The 18193-nt window shown below is 38.7% G+C and overlaps 1 protein-coding gene across 1 annotated transcript in view; it reads right to left on the bottom strand.

Moving 5' to 3' along the window:
- si:dkey-237h12.3 (teneurin-3) overlaps positions 1–18193 on the bottom strand; it is a 332826-nt gene that overhangs the window by 60257 nt on the left and 254376 nt on the right. Inside the window, 2 exon segments of the mRNA XM_048971419.1 lie at positions 4673–4911; positions 7167–7265. Of these exon segments, the coding sequence (XP_048827376.1) occupies positions 4673–4911; positions 7167–7265 (338 nt within the window).

The following is an 18193-nucleotide window of genomic DNA, read 5'->3' as shown; positions in this document are numbered from 1 at the left end:
TAGGATAACTTTGCATAAGAATACATCAGAGCTGATATCATGCATTACAGTATATACCTCTAAAGAGGAATCACGGCCAGAGGGTCTGTACCGGCAGTTTTACATATAAGTTTTAAAAATTCTCCGCAGGTCCACATATAGGACATAGCTGAGCTCAGAATCAAAGGACTGCAATAAGTGCAAAAAGTGACCATTTTAATTAAATGCTTTGTGTTTAAATATTATATAATTTGCATAATTTTGAAAGAGTCTCCGCCCAAAACATCAACATGTTATGTGTGATCAAATAAATTAATCTTAACTAATTTTGAATGGATGAAGTAACATTTTTCTTGCCAATCAATTAACAAAAATCATCCTGGCAACATAATTATTATTGTTATAATAACAACAACAACAATAATAATAATAACATTAATAACAACAATGATAATAATAATAATTATTATCATCATCATCATTATTATAATTGAGTTTTTTGCATACAGAAACGATCTGTGAATAAATATATTGGCACTATCATGTTTGTTTATGTATTGCCACTATCACGTTTGTTGACTTTTTATCTCAAAACTAAATGCAGTTTGTCGTTAGGTTTTCAAATAAACACATTTTTGGCAGGATTGGTGAAATTATTCTAGGTAAATATTTTTATTGACTGATGTGTCACTATCAAATTAAAGCGCAACATTAATTAATCCTCGCTACATATGAGGCACAGGTCTGAAGCCAATCAATGACAGAAACTCAGTGATGTATTCAAGGATTAGTCACCATCAAACACAGGGTATTAACATGTCCCTGTGTTAGTCCTCAGTGATTCTTAATAAGGACGGTAATGCATTGTAATCATGTGGGCATGCACAGTAAACTAATGCAAAATGAATTAAGACTAATTAAGTGAATTAAATGTAATAACAGTACTGATGAACAAATGTAAGAGGGCTAAGTCACGGCAGAAAAATACTTCTTAAAAATGTTATGGGTATAGAACCTTAATTTCTTTTTGGAATAGACAATTGCGTTTCTTCTCAGAGCAAATTTATCATTCTATGAAAACTAGTACGGATTTAGCATTGTTTGCCAAGAACCTCCATCAAAGATATTGAGGTGAGACAGCATGCTATTATGGCACACGTCTTCCATCAGAATTTGCTTCCTGAGATTTTAATGGGTCTTTAAAAAGGGGATGAGGGTGCCAAGGAATCATATGAACCTAAAACATTTACAGGGATATAAAATATTTCACTCATCCAAATTTATGGCAGGACGCTCTCCGTGCTACTCTCCAAGTTCATAAGCCTAACTTACTTTGTTGATAAAAACAAATTAATTATCCTTCTTAGTCCGAAGAGAAAGGAAGACAAAATATATTCCATGCCAAGGGTTGCCAAGGATATCAGCATTTGGCTGATAAACTGAGAAACTTATAAAACAAAAAAAGTCATATCTATATCGCATATCTGGCTGCAAGCTGGATAGATGTCTGTGTTGTGATGCTACTCCTGTAGTACAGTTCTATAGATAGTGTGTGTTTGTCTTTGTGTCAAAGACCAGTAAGTGCAGATTGTTCGACTAAAATACAGAGAAGCGGAAAATAATTGAAGTACATGTTGTTATCTCCAGAAAGTTTGGACTTGGCTTTTAAAGTGTTTCCTTGTATAGATCTTTTTATAGATTAAAAACAGCAGCAGTAAACATGCGAGCCGAAGTAAGCCTCTGTGGGAGATTTTATTATTGTGCATGGTTTTTGAATATTTATATGTGCGTGTATGGGAAAGTGTGTCTACTGGACCGTACGCTGTCTGAGTGGTTATTTCAAGTATGTCACAACTCTGCCAGATGCATTTAAGATGGAAAAAATCTAGGGTGATTGCTTTCAGGCAGACTGGTGATATACCACTCAATCCAGTACCATGGCACTGATGTTAGGAGGCTGCATGTAATTATCCAGCAAAAGTTCTTACTGAGAGGGAAGAATAATGAGGAACGAAGCAAAGAATCAAAACACAAAATGTGCTCTCTTGATAAAAAAAAACAAAAAACGCTGAGACAAGACTGACACCATTATTAAATTAACTGACACCCCATTGACTAAAATTTAATATCCGTGAATTGTCAAGAAACTAAATGCAGACTAAAAGGTTTTTTTGGTTCCAGATGAAATGCAGCCAATTATGCGAGGGTATTGATTCCTCAGTGATGATTATGGGTAAGTATCATCCCGCGTTAGCGCAAAACAACAGGATACCTGCAAAATCTTTTAAAGACCATAATGCTGCGTCTCTCATTAGTATGATATTGTTATGTATTGTTTGTTATTAAAGTTAGATTTAATACCAAACATCATGGCTGTCACTGCACATAAATGGAATACACGCGCGCGCAAAGACAGACAGACAGACAGACAGACACACACACACACACACACACACACACACACACACACACACACACACACACACACACACACACTTCATGGACTTGGAAAACAATAAAAAAAATCTAAATAATTTTTAAAAACCCAACTATAATTTCACTGAGCAGTACTGTATACTTTTACAGATTATTAAAATGAAATTACTATCCATTTGGACCCAACAACAGATGTGCACTTCGGTGTTAACGAACCTAAGAACTCAGGATCATAAATTAAAGCAATAGTAATATATTACTTATCCAGCTAGCTGGGCAGTAATAATTATATCACCTTCCATACCAGGAAATCACACAAGCCACATTTTAGCCAAAATCTTATTTTGTGTATACTGGCAGGATCTCAATGATGACTGAAATCCAAGATTCTATCAGTGTAGTTTTATCATTTTTATATATGTATTTCTTTGTCTGTTTTTTTTTTACTTTTTTCTGCAAAATATTTAAGAATTTTGGTATTGCGACAGCTGCATTAACAGTAATGTGTGGCGAAATGAAATTAATGTATCTGCTTTTGAAAAGAAACATAATCGAAGATGAAAAAGTGAAAAGCCTCATCTCTGATAAAAGATGATTCAATCTGATTAACAACGTTAGGAAAAAATACGGGCCTGACATGAGGGCCCCCTGAGTGAATGCAAGGCGGTAGAGTTGTCTGCACCCTTCCCATCCTTCTCAACAGAGAGCAGGACAGATGTTCTCTTTCCAATTTAAATAGCAACAAAGAAGTACTGGCTTTTTCTCTTAGGGATTAAGGCAGAGAACTATAAAGCAAAGGTGTATACAGCAAGCACTGGCATACTGGAAAATAAAAGTCAAAATGATAATGAGATAAATATAATAAGATAAAATCCAGCAAATCTCAACTTGAATAGGTAGCATGACCTAACCCCTACAGTGTTAAGTTTGTGATTCGTTACTGATATTTTTTTTTCCAAAAATAATTTTTCTCGCCTTCATAAATATCCTGCTGTGTCCACACATGCAAGAAGTTGATTTGGTGGAAAACGTAGCTTGGAGATTCATTATCGCATTTTTTCCCCTTTTTTTAGTGTTTGAAAACTATTTGAAATGATACTGATACTATAAATGCAAAAGCTGGCATCCGAGTGACTTAAAATTAACGACACTAAAGTACATTAAAATGTTACAAAAAAAAAACAGGTGAAATGCATAAAATTATCTGAAAACACCTAATAAAGAAAAACAAGAACATGCCAACAAATAAAAAAAAAATAAGCTGTTCTTGATTTTGATTGGAGAATTTTTGAGTAACACAGAATTCCACTTTGTTTTAGATAATAGCAGAATATGCATGGAATTGAATTTGTATGGAATTAAATATCAGCCTAATTTTGTCATCGATATTGTACGGTTTAAAAAAATCACTAATAAAACAATTTTTTAAAAGTAAAAAATACATATAAAAACTCATTTCAATTTACATTCTGATATATCAATACTGTGTACTGATAAGTCAGAATCACTAATACATTGATTAGCATCATTGATTAATTATTTCGTTCATTATTAGTTCAAAAGCAGGCAGCAGATTTGGATTCACATTTATCAATAAAGCTTAACCGCTAAAAGTTAGTGGGGTTTTCATTCACACCATAAATTTATGTACGTCAAGATTTTTCCAACTAAAAATGAAAAATATTTCAGATGCCACTAGCTGTGAAGATGTTATCAGGCGGTTTAGCTTTTTTACACACTTTGGGGGTGAAGAATCATCCCAGCAATGGCCTGGAAAAGCCCTTATTCACACACACCACTCTCAGCTTCTCACCTGGAGTGGCAACACGTCACCACTAAAATGCAAGATGTAATAATCGTAGCACCTTTCTGCTGAACATAGACATAACATGACGGTGATGCATACCAGATAAAAGATTACCCATCAGCTGAGGAAGATAACAAATTTCAGAAAGTACTTGGATCACGTTTAAAACGTAGCCTAGTGCATGCATGCCAGGAGATGCCTTGTGTTTGATAAATGCCTTAAGCCAATAATATGCAGTAGCTACCGATTTAAATCTGTGACAGGGAAGATTGTACAGATTCTGCAGTTTACTGTAATTAGTGTAGAAAACAGGAAAATGAATAGCCTAAACAATCAAAATGATTTGAGAGAAGTTACCCAGTGTCACCCAGTGCTAGGACACTTCCTTTATAGTGCTAGAACATTTAGAGTAACACGTACGTTTACACTGATAGCTATAGTCGTATTTACCTATGCAGTAGCATAACAGGATGGACAGCAGGACAGAGACGCCCAGCGCGCTCAGAGCAGTGCACCTCCAGGAGCAGTGCTTGGAGGACTTCTTGAACTTGAAGGCGCTTCTGGACAGCGTGCTTCTGGGCAAAGGTCGGGTGGGTGGTGAGTAAACGGCCCCGGTCGCCATGGTGTAGCCTGGGGTAGCCGTGCTGAACAGGGGTGTTGTTCCCGAGCCTGTCTTAAAGAGGAAGTGCCTGGAGACACAAAATGAAACCAGACTTTTAGAAACATTTTAATCAATGGGACTGTAAACACAACCTTATTTCAAATAACCTCGTGGGAGTTTTACTTACACAAAAATGTCCTGAGGGCAGAAAGAAAAATGACTGGTTCAGAGAGATAACCAATCAGATTGTAGATGTGGCGTGTCCAAGCAATTAGAGGTGGTGGGACCAAGACAGTGAACCTGCCTCCTCAATGATCTGATTGGCTCTCTCTCGGAACCGGTCATTTCTCACATTTTTGTGCAAGTAAAACTCCCACAAGCTCAAAATGAGCTTAAAAATGAGCATAGACAAAGAAGACACTTATTTAGTTAATGTGGCTTTCTGTGCAGGATACAGGGACAAGTGGCCTCCTTCTCCAGTTACTGTGGAAAACAGCTCTAATTCTAAGCAACAGCCTCACTGACCTTCAGGACAAATCTTCAATAAAAAAAACAAAACAACATACCAAAAGGTAACTGACTAGGTGACCTATTTTAACGGAGTTTGAGTTTTTACAATTGATGCTCCAACCCATGTGAAATATTTGCAACTGGTGAATTAAAACTTTGATGCGTGGATCTGATTTCCAATAACCTAATTCTCTAAGTCATGACTGGTACATTGTCTCATGGTCAATGATCAGTTATGACAGATTATGGATTTTAAACTGCAAAACAAAACTCTTGGGAGATACAACATAAATAACACAGGCTTGATTATTTGGCAGTGATATTTCAGCATATACATTAGAGGACACATTTTAATGTGACTCCATCCTGTTTCAAATGCAAGTTATTCCCAAAGGAATACGTATATGAATGAAAAAATACATTTATAAATTACGACAATGTCAAGATACTTTGAAGCTAATATATGCTGCGTTGGTATACTTTTTAAGTAATTATCTACTGCTTTCTATACATATACACAGAGAGAGATTAATATGAGAGAGAAACATATTATAACAGGATATTTCAGAAAGGAGTCCTTCATCAGCTGTTAATCAAAACAACCTGTAATTAAAAAAGGGTTAGCTTGATAAAATGTTAATTTATAAGGTGTTTTTGCTTTCCTTGCGTTCTTTTCCACAGCAAAAAAGCCACAATATTTATCAAAATGATCAATAGTATATATGTCTGCTGAAATAAAAAGTATCTATGATCCAAATGCTTGGAGGCAAAATGGACAATTATCAGTTAGTTACACATCTTGTGACAAATTATGCTGATGAAGGACTCTCAAAAAATAAGATAATACAGTCTTATAATATGCTGACCACTGCTGGCTTATCAAACACATCTTACACTGCACTTACACTTTTCAGTTTTTATATATGTACATATATTTTGCAAAGTTAAGCAATTCTCAAAAACAGCATTCATTTTTAACATTAAAGATAAACCAAGTGAACTTTGAATAATGCAATAAAACAAAAATGATTCCGGCTTCATTTTCACACCCAGCCTGGTGCTAAATCCCGTGTACTAGCTTGCCATACACACAACAATATGATTGACTCCACTTCGTAAATCAAATAAAAATTATTGTGCCAATACGTAGTAATAAAAATTCATGTTTTATATATTTTTTAAGTACAAAAATATTTCTTTTATCATTACATTATTATATTAAGTACTATTCTTTTCCCAAATTTTAAAACCTTAATTAAATTTATATTTCCCATAATTGAAAAGTAAAAAGAGATTACGTTTTCTCCTTACAGAATTGCAAAAAATTCCAATTTCTTTTTCTTAATTTTTGGTCATATTGTTCAGCACACTTAAGGTACTCAGGTTACAGAAATAATTTTGTTAGTGCTGAAAAGGCAAGACACTACAAATTACGTAAAATTACAAACGTGAATGTTTTTTTCAATAACGGCAGAAGGTGCTTTTTATTTTAGCCCGAGTTTCTCTAAACCGTCCGTTATAAGCCACGCCCCCTGGGGAGGCGGGGCCCAGATTACCGCCCAAACCTGGCTGTGTACCGGATTTAGGTAGTAACGGCGGGAAACCGCCAAGCTTAGTAAGACAATCATCTGTGTTTGTCCAAAGCACTGACAACCTCACATTTTATCTTGTGTACTTTCAAACGTGAAGACCCATTTAGCCCAGGTTGAGTGAGAAGATGTCGCTCCCTGAACACATTCACTCCCTCAGTCGAGACGGACATGGTTTTCGTCAGCTCGGCACTGATTTTTTGTATCAGCTGCTAGGATCATGTGAATACTCAGGAGAACGTACCCATCCCCATACCCGCTGTCGTGGCACACTGGAGTGAATACGTCCATCTCTATTAGGTTGTCATGCCCATTTTCGAGAACTGCTTGCTTTGCTAATTTTCTACATGTGGAAATGAGATACAAAGACAAAAATTAGAGGTCTGTTATGTCAGTTGTCGAGCACACACAAACAAATATATTTTGAAGCAACATTAAATACTGCACATGTACACAGAAATGTCTTCTGAAATTTGCCAAACGAAAATGCACAACAAGATCTTATAATATTTGTGACCCGTCGCCACGAAATGAGTCTTAAGTCGCACTGGTGGAACTGCACCCATAAGACTCATCTCGTGGTGATGGGTCACATTTTTGCATGACTGAAATAAAAACTAATTCTTCAAACATTTAAAATTTGTAAAATAATAAGGTGATTTATTTTCCATTTACTATCAATAAACGCAATATTTTGTGTGAAGGTGACATTCTTTCTGGTTTTTAATATAGAATATATGCAGTGTTTTTGTTTATGGAAATCTTCATATGTTTAAATGCACAAAATATTATCCACACCTTCAAGGCAACACTAGCTAATTTATATGGTATGCAAACGCTACACTGTTGGTTGACTGGCCCTTTTCTGTCCGTATGAGACATGGAGTGACTGTTAGAGCGTCTGCCTTCGCAATGAATACAACCTGATGGAACCTGATACAAATTTCAAGTAAGTTGATTGCTCTGGTATGCAGGTGAACTTGCTGTTTACATATCATATCGCTTTATGCAGCACTTCACATAGCACTTTATAAGTGCTTCAGTTCACAAGGATGGATTTAATAAGGCAAGAAAATGGAAGCTGATGGGGGAAGAAAAAATGGCCAGGATTTCTGAAAAGTCTCTCCTTTTACAAAACATTTCAGAAGGTGAATCTGTAATGCATAATTCTGCATCTACTTTGACATTTTCACTGGTGGTTTTGACAACGATGATTACACATTTGTAAAATGCAAAGCGTGTCCTGTGCTCTTTCAAAAACTCCAGGCCAAAAACGAATTCTCTTCCGTAGCCGATCATTGCTACTCAAAACCATTTACCGAGTCCAGTCTCCAGTGCAATCCAAATGTACCCAGCCCATTTTCTTAAAATTATAAAATGAAGCAAACTTCATGTTTATAGGCAAAATTTTGTACATGAAAACTTTATACAGAATGAAGAGCTGCTGAGCAGCTACTATTGCAGCTGAATTTAAATTATTCTTCGTATATTTTAATTAGGTCACATTTATGTTATCTAATACTGCCACTTAGTTTGTACTTGGGTTTGAGTCCAGACTCAAAGGCTGTTGGGGTGAAGCAGGTTGGATGCAACGTTTCAGATCTGAAAGAAGCTCCACCCTTTGTATGTTCAAAACGAAAATACCTAATCGTTCTTGCTGAGGTTGCAAAATTCCGCAGTTAAGTGAGCAAGGAGATACTGATCCGAAAAGCACATGAGGAGAAGAGGAGGTACAACACTGAATACAGAACATCCACACGACTACAACACACTCAGTCATTAAGATGTAGGAAGGGCTACACCACCTACATACGGCCTACATCAGGTTACCTCTCCAAGCTGAACAGATGGGCAAGGAACAAGCTGATGAGAAATGCCACTGTGAGGTCAACACTTTACAAACTAGCCTGTGTGGCAGGACAGCAAGAACAGAGCCAGTGCTAAAAATAAGCTACACTAAAGCCCACACAGTGTTCGCAACAACACCTGAGTGATCCTGCGAGAATGTGGCAGGAAGTGTTATTGCCAGACGACATCAGACTGGGATCTGCTCTGTCTGAATGGCATGCTTTCCTTCGGAGCAGATCCAGCCGGTGGAAACACGAGCGCAGCGGTGCGATGCTGGGGGGGGGGGTTTCCGAGTGGCGGAGATGGGAAAGGCTGGTCGGGACAGAGAGGAAAAAGACGAGGAAAAAGGAGGACAGGGAAATGTTTTGGCTGGGCCTGCTTTCAGCAGAGCAATGATCCAAAACATGGGACTAACGTTACATAAAATGGGCTTAAAATAGGAAGGCGGATGTCCTTTGCAGGCACAGTAAAAGTCCGGACTTGAATTATACTTAAAATCCACAGAAAGATAGGAAACATGAAATCTAGTGTCCATTAGCGATCCCAGAGCAACTCAAGAACACTTGGGCCAAAAAGCAATGCACCAAAGAAGAGTGTGTGGGGGGGGGGGGGGGGGGGGGGCTAATCACCAAGCTGATCTGTGGTTAACATTTGCAGCTGAAATTCATGCCAGGGGCAACTTCAGCAAATACGCATTTGAGAGTCTGAATCCTTGCGCGAGAAATATACATCCTTTCTATTTCTTTAACCTATAGGATCATTTACAGTAACATTGTTCCCTCATGAGTCATCAGATTACCATTCAGGCAAAATAAAATTCAGGTAAAACGAAGGGAAAATGTTTAAGTGTGACAAATAACGACGCGGAATGGGAAACCATATGAACGACGCCATTCCTTTTATCCTGAACAGAATGCAGGCATTACCAACATAAATAAGAGGCCTGGCTCTGTTACATGAAATGAAAGAACAGGGATTACAGAAAAACACTGAAGCTTTTACAATACAAAGGCATTCATCACTTACCTAAACAGCAATTCAAATTACATAAAAATCATAAGATGGTTAGAAATGGGAGGGAAGTTAAGCCAAGGCTATAAAGAGATCTTAGGGTAGCTGGCTTAATGGAAAATGCATTAGAAAGTTCACCTTTTTTGGCATTACTTTATTAATGGCCGTTGTGATTTTTTATTTCACTATAAATTATTAATTTTAATTTTACTTCACATTCTTCTTACTGATTTAACAATTTAACACTCACTGTTAAGTTCTTTTTCAAACAAAAAAAATACAGTTATACAAATACATGGTTATTTTATAAAAACTGACAATCTCTTAATAGTTCTGTCTGGGTAGTGTAAGTATATATTGCACACACACTGGATATGGGAATGAGGTTTTCGATGGGGGCAGAGGCGGACAAGCTACAATGTGTCGACAATTTGGCATAAAAGCAACACCAGTTTCTCAAATTCGCTGTTACTGTATATGAGCTGTGGATTATTTTTCTTGTGGATGAAATTTGGCTGGTTTTGCGAACTAATAGGCAGTTCTCCAACACGCAGACTAGAGGGTGAGAATTTCTCCTGCAGAATGAATGAGTAAAAATAATAGGTATTACATTTCACAAAATATTTAGCTAGGATTTTCACCTGAGTAATATTTGCACATTTTCCTTCAGAGGGATATTTAAAACAATATGTCAAAAAAACTGTTAAGATGAGCCTAAAAACACTACTAAACGATATAATATTATGAAATAAATCAGAAGACAAGTTATATCGCTGCTCTCTTATGAACATGTGTATTGCTATTGCCAGACAAAACAAACAAGCATCGGCAAAGGCCAACAGTGAGACTGACGTGTAACATCCGACGAAGAGAGATGGCTAATCAACACTGTTTTCATTCATTCCTCAAGGTTCACGTGAGGTGGGTTAAACCCCCAAAGAGTTTAAGAAGCAAAACAAGGAAAAGAGACAGGGAGGAACGGTAATGTGCGAATGAGTGGGCTCTGCGAATCAAAAGAGTTAAGGACATAAGGACATGCGGGAAGGCAGGCAATAGCCAAGGTGTGAGGAAGAGCCCGTGGCTGTTCACTGCTTCATTACATCTCCATCCACAAGATCTGACAACAGTTCAAAAAATCCTGGGGCCCAGAAACAGAGAAGCCTGAGGTGTGTGAAATATAAAGTGTTACGTTGTTAAACTGCTCTGCCAATTTCTATCAGGTATGCTAAACCGAGGACCTGCCCACATCAGTATGTAAAACAGCTCGGCTTTACAAGCACATGCTGTCCTTCATATTTATACAGGAAATGATTTATTGTTGTGCAAGTCATGTTAAAAAAAAAAAAGGTTATATCGAGGTCACAATAATACTTATAATAATTCTTAGATTTGATTAATAAAAATTGTTTGAGTGACAGTCATTCATGGTTGCAAATTTCACTTGAAATAAAATGCCAGTTAAATTAAAATTAAAAATGAACTCCAAGATACGCTGCCACATTCCGGATTTGAAATATTCAAAATACTCAACATGAACTTGCGGCTCCTGGCTGTTGGTTTCTCATCAACCAAGAATCAGGTGACCTAGATTTGTTTGAATGGAGATTGGAACCAAGTGTATATAGCTCAGATCAGTTAAACCAGTTTTGTTTGCTGTTAAGAAGTTAATGCTCTGATTCAGCTGGTCATGCGTGCTATAAATTGTGGCTTCGATCCAAGTTTTGGGAGGTTCTCCTGCATCGAGAGTTTCTATAAAACTTTGCCTCCATCTGCCAAGATGTTTGAGCTGACCCAAAAATGAATATTCCAGTAGGGCAGAGGTCCAAAGCACACATCCAGGACTACGATGCAAGGAGCAACTGTACACAAAATAAGCGTTCTTCACTGCCTATGTCAGTCTGCAGAGTTTAGTCCACTGCGTGTGATTCAAACTCAAGAAAGCAAAATAAAATCGAAAGGGTTTCAGAGGTGTAAGGGAACAGACAACTATCCGCCTCAGAAGTTAAAGATGGTCAGGAAACACTGTTGGACTCCCGTCACTGTGATCCACAGCAGTGGATGAAAAGGAAAAAAAAAAAGCCCAGTAAATTCACAGGTGTCACACTAGCTAAATATCAGAAACGCAAAAGCGGCAGTTATGCAACTAAAGCCGCAAGATTCTGTCAGACTAAATTTTATATTGTGAAGAGGTCGTTTTAAATTCTGCTGACATATAGGGATTAAAAACAAAGAAACAAACAAAAAAAATTGTTTTTTCCAGGTGGCTGTAATGCCAACGATCACTGGTATCTACGTTGCTACAAATGATGACTTGTTTAATTTTTACCTTATCCACAAATTAAGAAGCATGAAAATAGCCTCAAAACACACTGCAGATTATATATTTTGTTGGTTTATTGTTCCTTGTCAAGGGGATATGTTACATTTCGGGGAGAGGGGCACCATACTTCTGAGAGATTCCTAGTTTTAAATGATTAAGTGCTTAGTTGTGCTATGCATCAAAGGATCTGAATTTATTCACCATTCAGACCTTGAAATTACGTTTAATTTACCTTGAAAACGTCAAGCTACCTTAGATTTATTTACTTTTAGAAAGTGAGCAAACCTGAAGGAACAGACTCAAGGCAGCACCAGAGTCCAGAGTGATATTAAGCTCCTCAGATAACCGTCGCCCTTTACTCCAGCTTATGCACATCCATTGTGAATCCTGTGAATTGCATGCCAGTGTCTGCATGTGTGAGGAAAATGTCAAAAACCCTGCATCACCGCATGGCATTTCACTGCCACGGCACTGGAGGCTAACCCTACACGTCATGGGCACCCAACCCCACAAACCAGTCTTCATTTAAACTTCAGACATTTATATGAGGAACAAAAGTTGTTGAAGAATCTGCTGCACATGGCCAGTGTGATGCAGCATGCGCCTGGACTGTAAAAAACAGTGAAAGACGTTACCACAATAAATAAATCACTCTGCGCCTTGTTAAGAACTGCAGTATTTCATATTAATTCAACCCCTAAACACAGGGAAATCAAGCCTAGCAGCAGTTGTAAAATAAGACAAAAAATACACGTAAGGAGATGAAAGAGCTCAGATTTGTAGCCATGTTTTTGGACAAAAAGAGGACAGTTTGCTGGATAAGGACCCTATTGAAACTCACAAGACACAAATTCCTGGTGTACAGGGACACTATCGTAAATCTCAGTGGGGAAGCTGGCAGCCAGATAACATCTGGGTCTCGGAGTGCTTGTGCAGTCCCAGTGACGGCAAGCAGGTGCAGTGTGTTTGTAGCACACCTACCCTGCCTGGCCCAGCCGTTTGGAAATCTCTTAGGCAGGGTTCAGAGGTTAGTCAGCCCTTTGTGACCAGATACACTCCATCAGTTACTAATGCTCATACATCACAGCACATTTAAAAGCCAAAAAGTAAGACTACTGGGCAGAAAAACACAGCCTCTATAAAACAAGAAAAAAGCAAACACTTCGCTGACCATTCAGCTATGACACCAGTACTTTCTTTAGGGATCGGGACACGATTTGATTCAACTATCGCTGATATTGAGACAGATTTAATGCAAAATATCACTTAGACTTAATTAATATAGCCTTTTCACTGAATCTTGCTATGGGGCACATGCTTGAACCAAACTGCAGCGATCACAGAACACTGTAGCTAGATGCGTTTGTGATTGAGCGCCGTTAATTAATGTGGACGTTTATAATGGATCAAGCAAGGGTTTATTTCACCAGAACATCCGTATGATAATATTCGCTGTCGCTGAATCATACGGGGGGGGGGGCAGAAACAGTTTTAAAGTAAATGTCACTTCCTTATTGCACTTTTCAGGTGGTTCCAGGCACTAAATGGCAGATGAACACATGCACTAATGCATCGTGTTCCAAGACGCGACCGTGCTCCCCAGCACTCCCCACCTAACTGGACAGGTTGCATTTCTTAGGGCACGATTAACAACTGCAGATAGGGTGTAAACTTATAAAGCCAAACGAAGTGGATAACCATTGCTAATTGATTAGAGACAGAGTGATACTCAGCAGCAAATTACTATGCTAATCCACACATCTCCTTTTCACGGTGGTGAAAGTCACTCTGACACAGGCGAGCGCAGAGCGTCCCGGTGAAAGATGGCGCCGCCCCCTGAAATGCGCGGCAACACTCGCCGATGTCAGCTTGGTATTTCCGAAAAAGAAGAAAAAAAAAACACCGCATTCATGAAGAAGAAAAAAAAAAAAGTTTTAAATGGCTTGAAAACTGCGACTTTGCAGGGGGATTTAAACAGATTATCTCACAGGTGAGAATGCGTATTTGAAATAAATTTTGAAAGCCTCGTGTAATCTGATAATTAGTGGCCGGATTAAGCAAATTATTAATGGCGAGTGCGTGACGGGCTCCGCGGGCCTTCGTCCTTTCTGGCAGCGATGGCCTCTTCGATGCTTTCAGCTGGATACGCTGCATCCCCCCCTAACAGAAACACCTGCCGGCTCTATCGGGGGATCGGCGGCAGGTGGCGACCGAACACGCCGCCGTATTTTAGGGCCCCCGTGTGTTGGGACAACGATCCCGCCCAAGCAAGTTGCCAGTTTCGCTTTGAGGGCCTCTGTGTATCAAGACAACTATTTATTACATTGCCGTACTTTACCAATTTACTATACCTAATAGAAGTAACGCCGTTTGTTATTACAAATACACGCAGACTACAGATGACAACAGAGGAAGCCAAATTACACCACTGAGCACAAAGGCTGATATATGTGACTGGTTAAAGAAGCGGTTTAAAACCAAATCGTGCAAAGGAAACATGTGAGGCTCAGAAGGGCTAAGCCTCTGGGACTGTGATCAGAAGGTTGCTGGTTCGAGCCCCAGCATTGTCAGAACAGTCACATGTCTGTGGACCCTGGTGCAAGGCCCTTAACCCCCCAGCTCTAGGGGCTCTGCTGCAGGTGGGTGTCCTTCACTGCCCAGCTCACTCTCACCTACATGTGTCTGTATGTCATTTAAAGCCAGTTAGGATAGCTGATAAGACACTATCCCCATGAGGAACAATGAGGCATTATTATTATCATTATTAATGTTACCTGACTTGTATGCCACTACAGACTAAATACATGTAATGTGAACGTAAATACTGTGCATGGGATTATCAAAGTCCATCTCCAGGCTACAATATCATATTTACCCATCGATCTAAGTTTCTGGCTTTTATTACGGCGAGGGCTGTGGTGCCCCTGTGTTTGTTCATTTGTTTATAAATAACTTTTGTTACCCCAGAGGAAACCTCCATACAGCCTTAATACGTTTTAGTAACAGTGTCTGGTACATCTGTGCCTGCTTACAGGAATGACTGCGGTGATGTGAACCCCCCCCCCCCCCCGCCCCCCTCCCAACACTCAGGATTGTCAAAACTGCTTTGTTTTCACTATTCACTGTTTATACATTTTTTTTCCCTGAAATTTAAATTCCTCTGTCATGTGAAACTTCCATTATGGAAAACACCAAGCTAATTGAAGGATGTAACAGGATGGAATAAATTATATCATCGTCCTGACAAATCAGATAAAAACATACATTTAGATTCCAACATGCACAGTTGTGTAAAGCGTATAGGCTTTTCTTTTCTCTAGTGTTTAAATTAAAATACTGCAATATCAGCTGATCTTGCTGCGTAATAGAGAACACTGTTGCATTACTCTGGCATGCTTTAAACAGCTGGCTAAGTACACTGAAATGTATATAGAAATGTTTACCATAGGGGAAATAGGTCCAAATAGCTGTAACATGATAGCTGGAGACCATCCACCGAATAAGATTAATGAATGGATGTTTAGCAACAGTCCCACCCTCCGTCAGCTTGCGTAGTACTTCCTGCGTCTCCCCTGGGTACGGGGGTTTTGCATAACGTGCAAAAAAAAAGCAAAAAAATTGCTCTAATGCGTCAATCATAATTCATATTGCAGCCTAATAGCTAGACTTTAGTCAGTTTTCAAGGTTAGCAGCACAAGATCTAAATACATAATTACCAACTAGCTAACAGTTCTCAACAAACCCTTGCGTATGTCAGATTTTATGAAGGTTGGGTCTCCCCCTCACCTCACCCACCCATTCCTCTCAAGACAGCTCGCAGTACAAAACACAAAAGCCAAAAACAGCTAGTAATGCATACTGAGGAACACATTAGATTAAAAAAATGATAATGATTTCAGTTCCTGGGTCAAGAAGGTCCAACTTACAGGCAACTCACACTTACGGACAGACAGTCATAAAGTCTGTCATGTAAAAAAAATTGGGCTAAAAACAACAAGTTTTGTAATAAAGAACACGCACACCGCTTTGTGATGCTCAGGAAAACATCGTGTGGCTTCAGTGGTTCGTCAGCTCTGTATTAGTGAGAGAAATATTTAACAACCTTTTATTATGTCACTCTAGCTAAACGAACATCACGTACACAACACGCGTCAACATTTACGCATCTTAAAGACATATTACTGTAGCCTCAAGGTGCAGTACAGTGCAGTGCAGTAGTGACTTTTATTAGTACAGTATTATCATGTACTGTGTTATTGTTTGAGATAATATATTGCATTTGGAAGTGCCCGAGTGTTTTATATTCATAGAAAGATTAAATATATAGTATATACCAAGACAAACATTTGACTAATAGCTGGTAAATAAGAACCTTATGTACCTGTTCCGAATTATCTACAATATTGAATTAAAGACAGACTTGGGGAACGGATTTCATTTGTAATCTGGGGACTGGCTGTACTGTGATTTCACTTACAGGCATACCTTCCATAAAGTATGTGTTTCAGATATTTATTTTGCACAAGTGCAGAGTTACACAAGTCGAGAGCTGCCTGTGGTAAAATAATGGAGATTATTCCATTGGATCATCAGCCACTTTCCGAAGTGGAAGACAAAGGATTTCATCGGCTCATACAACAATTAAAACTTTGCTACGACCTCCCAAGTCAGCACTACTTAGTGGACGTCTGACTACCTGCATTGTCTGACGTGGCAGCTACCTACATTCACAAGATCTTAAGAAGTAACGTCACCGACATCAGTTTCACTACAGACTGGTGGAGCTCAGTGGTTAGTCACTTTTGGTATCGGTCGTCATTGGTATTAGTGAAAAAATAAACTGAATGTTGGTATTAGCCAAAAGTTCCACATCTTTGCTTATAGGATGTATGCGAATGAACTGTGATGGACTGCTGTCAAACAAAGGGTTTGCCCTAACTGGGATGAATTGTATGGACAATGAATGGATTAATGGATTTTTAGGATTAGAACACAGGAAAGCTTTGAAAGGCCAAACCTGCCAATATGTTTGTTTTCTCCTTAATAAAGTGATTTCACAAATCCATATAAAATTCCGTAATTGAATAATGACAGCAAGCAGCGTGAACCATTTTCAGGTAAAAACTGAAGCTATGGGCCTTTCTAAAAATCCTCTTGACAGCCAGTGATTAGAATATCTGACTGTGATTTCTTTTTGCTGGCGATGGTGGCTTTTCTGGGAAATGTGTGGAGAGAGATTTTACATCATTAGTTAGGAGCAACAGGAAAGGAAAAGCACCAGCTTTGTAGCACTCTATTGAATTTGCTCTTTTTTATTGAATGTTGCAACAAATCATCTCCAAGTCAGAAAGATGTCGACAAAGGAATCAAATGTCAATACTGAGAAATTGCAACTCTTTTCGGATTTTTTTTTTTGTAAGGACAGACATAAAAGGAACTTTTCATGGATTTAACGTCACTGTAAAAACCTGCGCAATTAGCGACGGCGTCTGTATTGTGCGATCGCTAATTTACGACATTCTTAGCGATTTATATCTGCGTAGTGTCTTGTCGATAGGGTGATGACAGCCAAGGTCACCGAGAGGAAGCCATCTGGAAACGCGCTACGCATTGCCGTCAATGAAGTCCCGTCGCAAACTCGAAACCTTTTGAAAAATCGACGAAAAAAAAAAATAAGTCTTGAAAGCAGGTGTATTTTCTCAGCTCTCCTCTTGTAAGGCTGTCTTTTATACACCTAGGTAATGAAAAATCACAGCTCATTGGGCCTTTTATGTACAAAGAAGAAGGCGAAATGCCAGAACGGGGTCAGCGAATACGGAGCCAGGGAACGGCAGACCTGTCACTTCTCGTAAGCTGTGGCTCTGTCTTCTGCCGACTGATGTTTGTGTTGTTGCGCAGCTACGTTTTAAAAGTGAGGGGAAAGTTGTCGTTTTCAAAAGGATCTGAGGCTGAACTCGCATACCTCGCAAACGCACATGTTCGAAACCGAAGAAAAAATAAAACCATCAGCGTCCTGTTTAGGGCCATGTGGCACCTTCCTGATGCAGAAAGTGTCTCATTTTTCTGCTTTCTTTTCTGCATTGAGTGACGCA

The sequence above is a fragment of the Brienomyrus brachyistius genome, chromosome 12, assembly GCF_023856365.1.
Source record: "Brienomyrus brachyistius isolate T26 chromosome 12, BBRACH_0.4, whole genome shotgun sequence".
Taxonomy (NCBI): domain Eukaryota; kingdom Metazoa; phylum Chordata; class Actinopteri; order Osteoglossiformes; family Mormyridae; genus Brienomyrus; species Brienomyrus brachyistius.
Note: the sequence above shows the minus strand (reverse complement) of the source record. Positions and strands in the feature narration are given on the sequence as shown.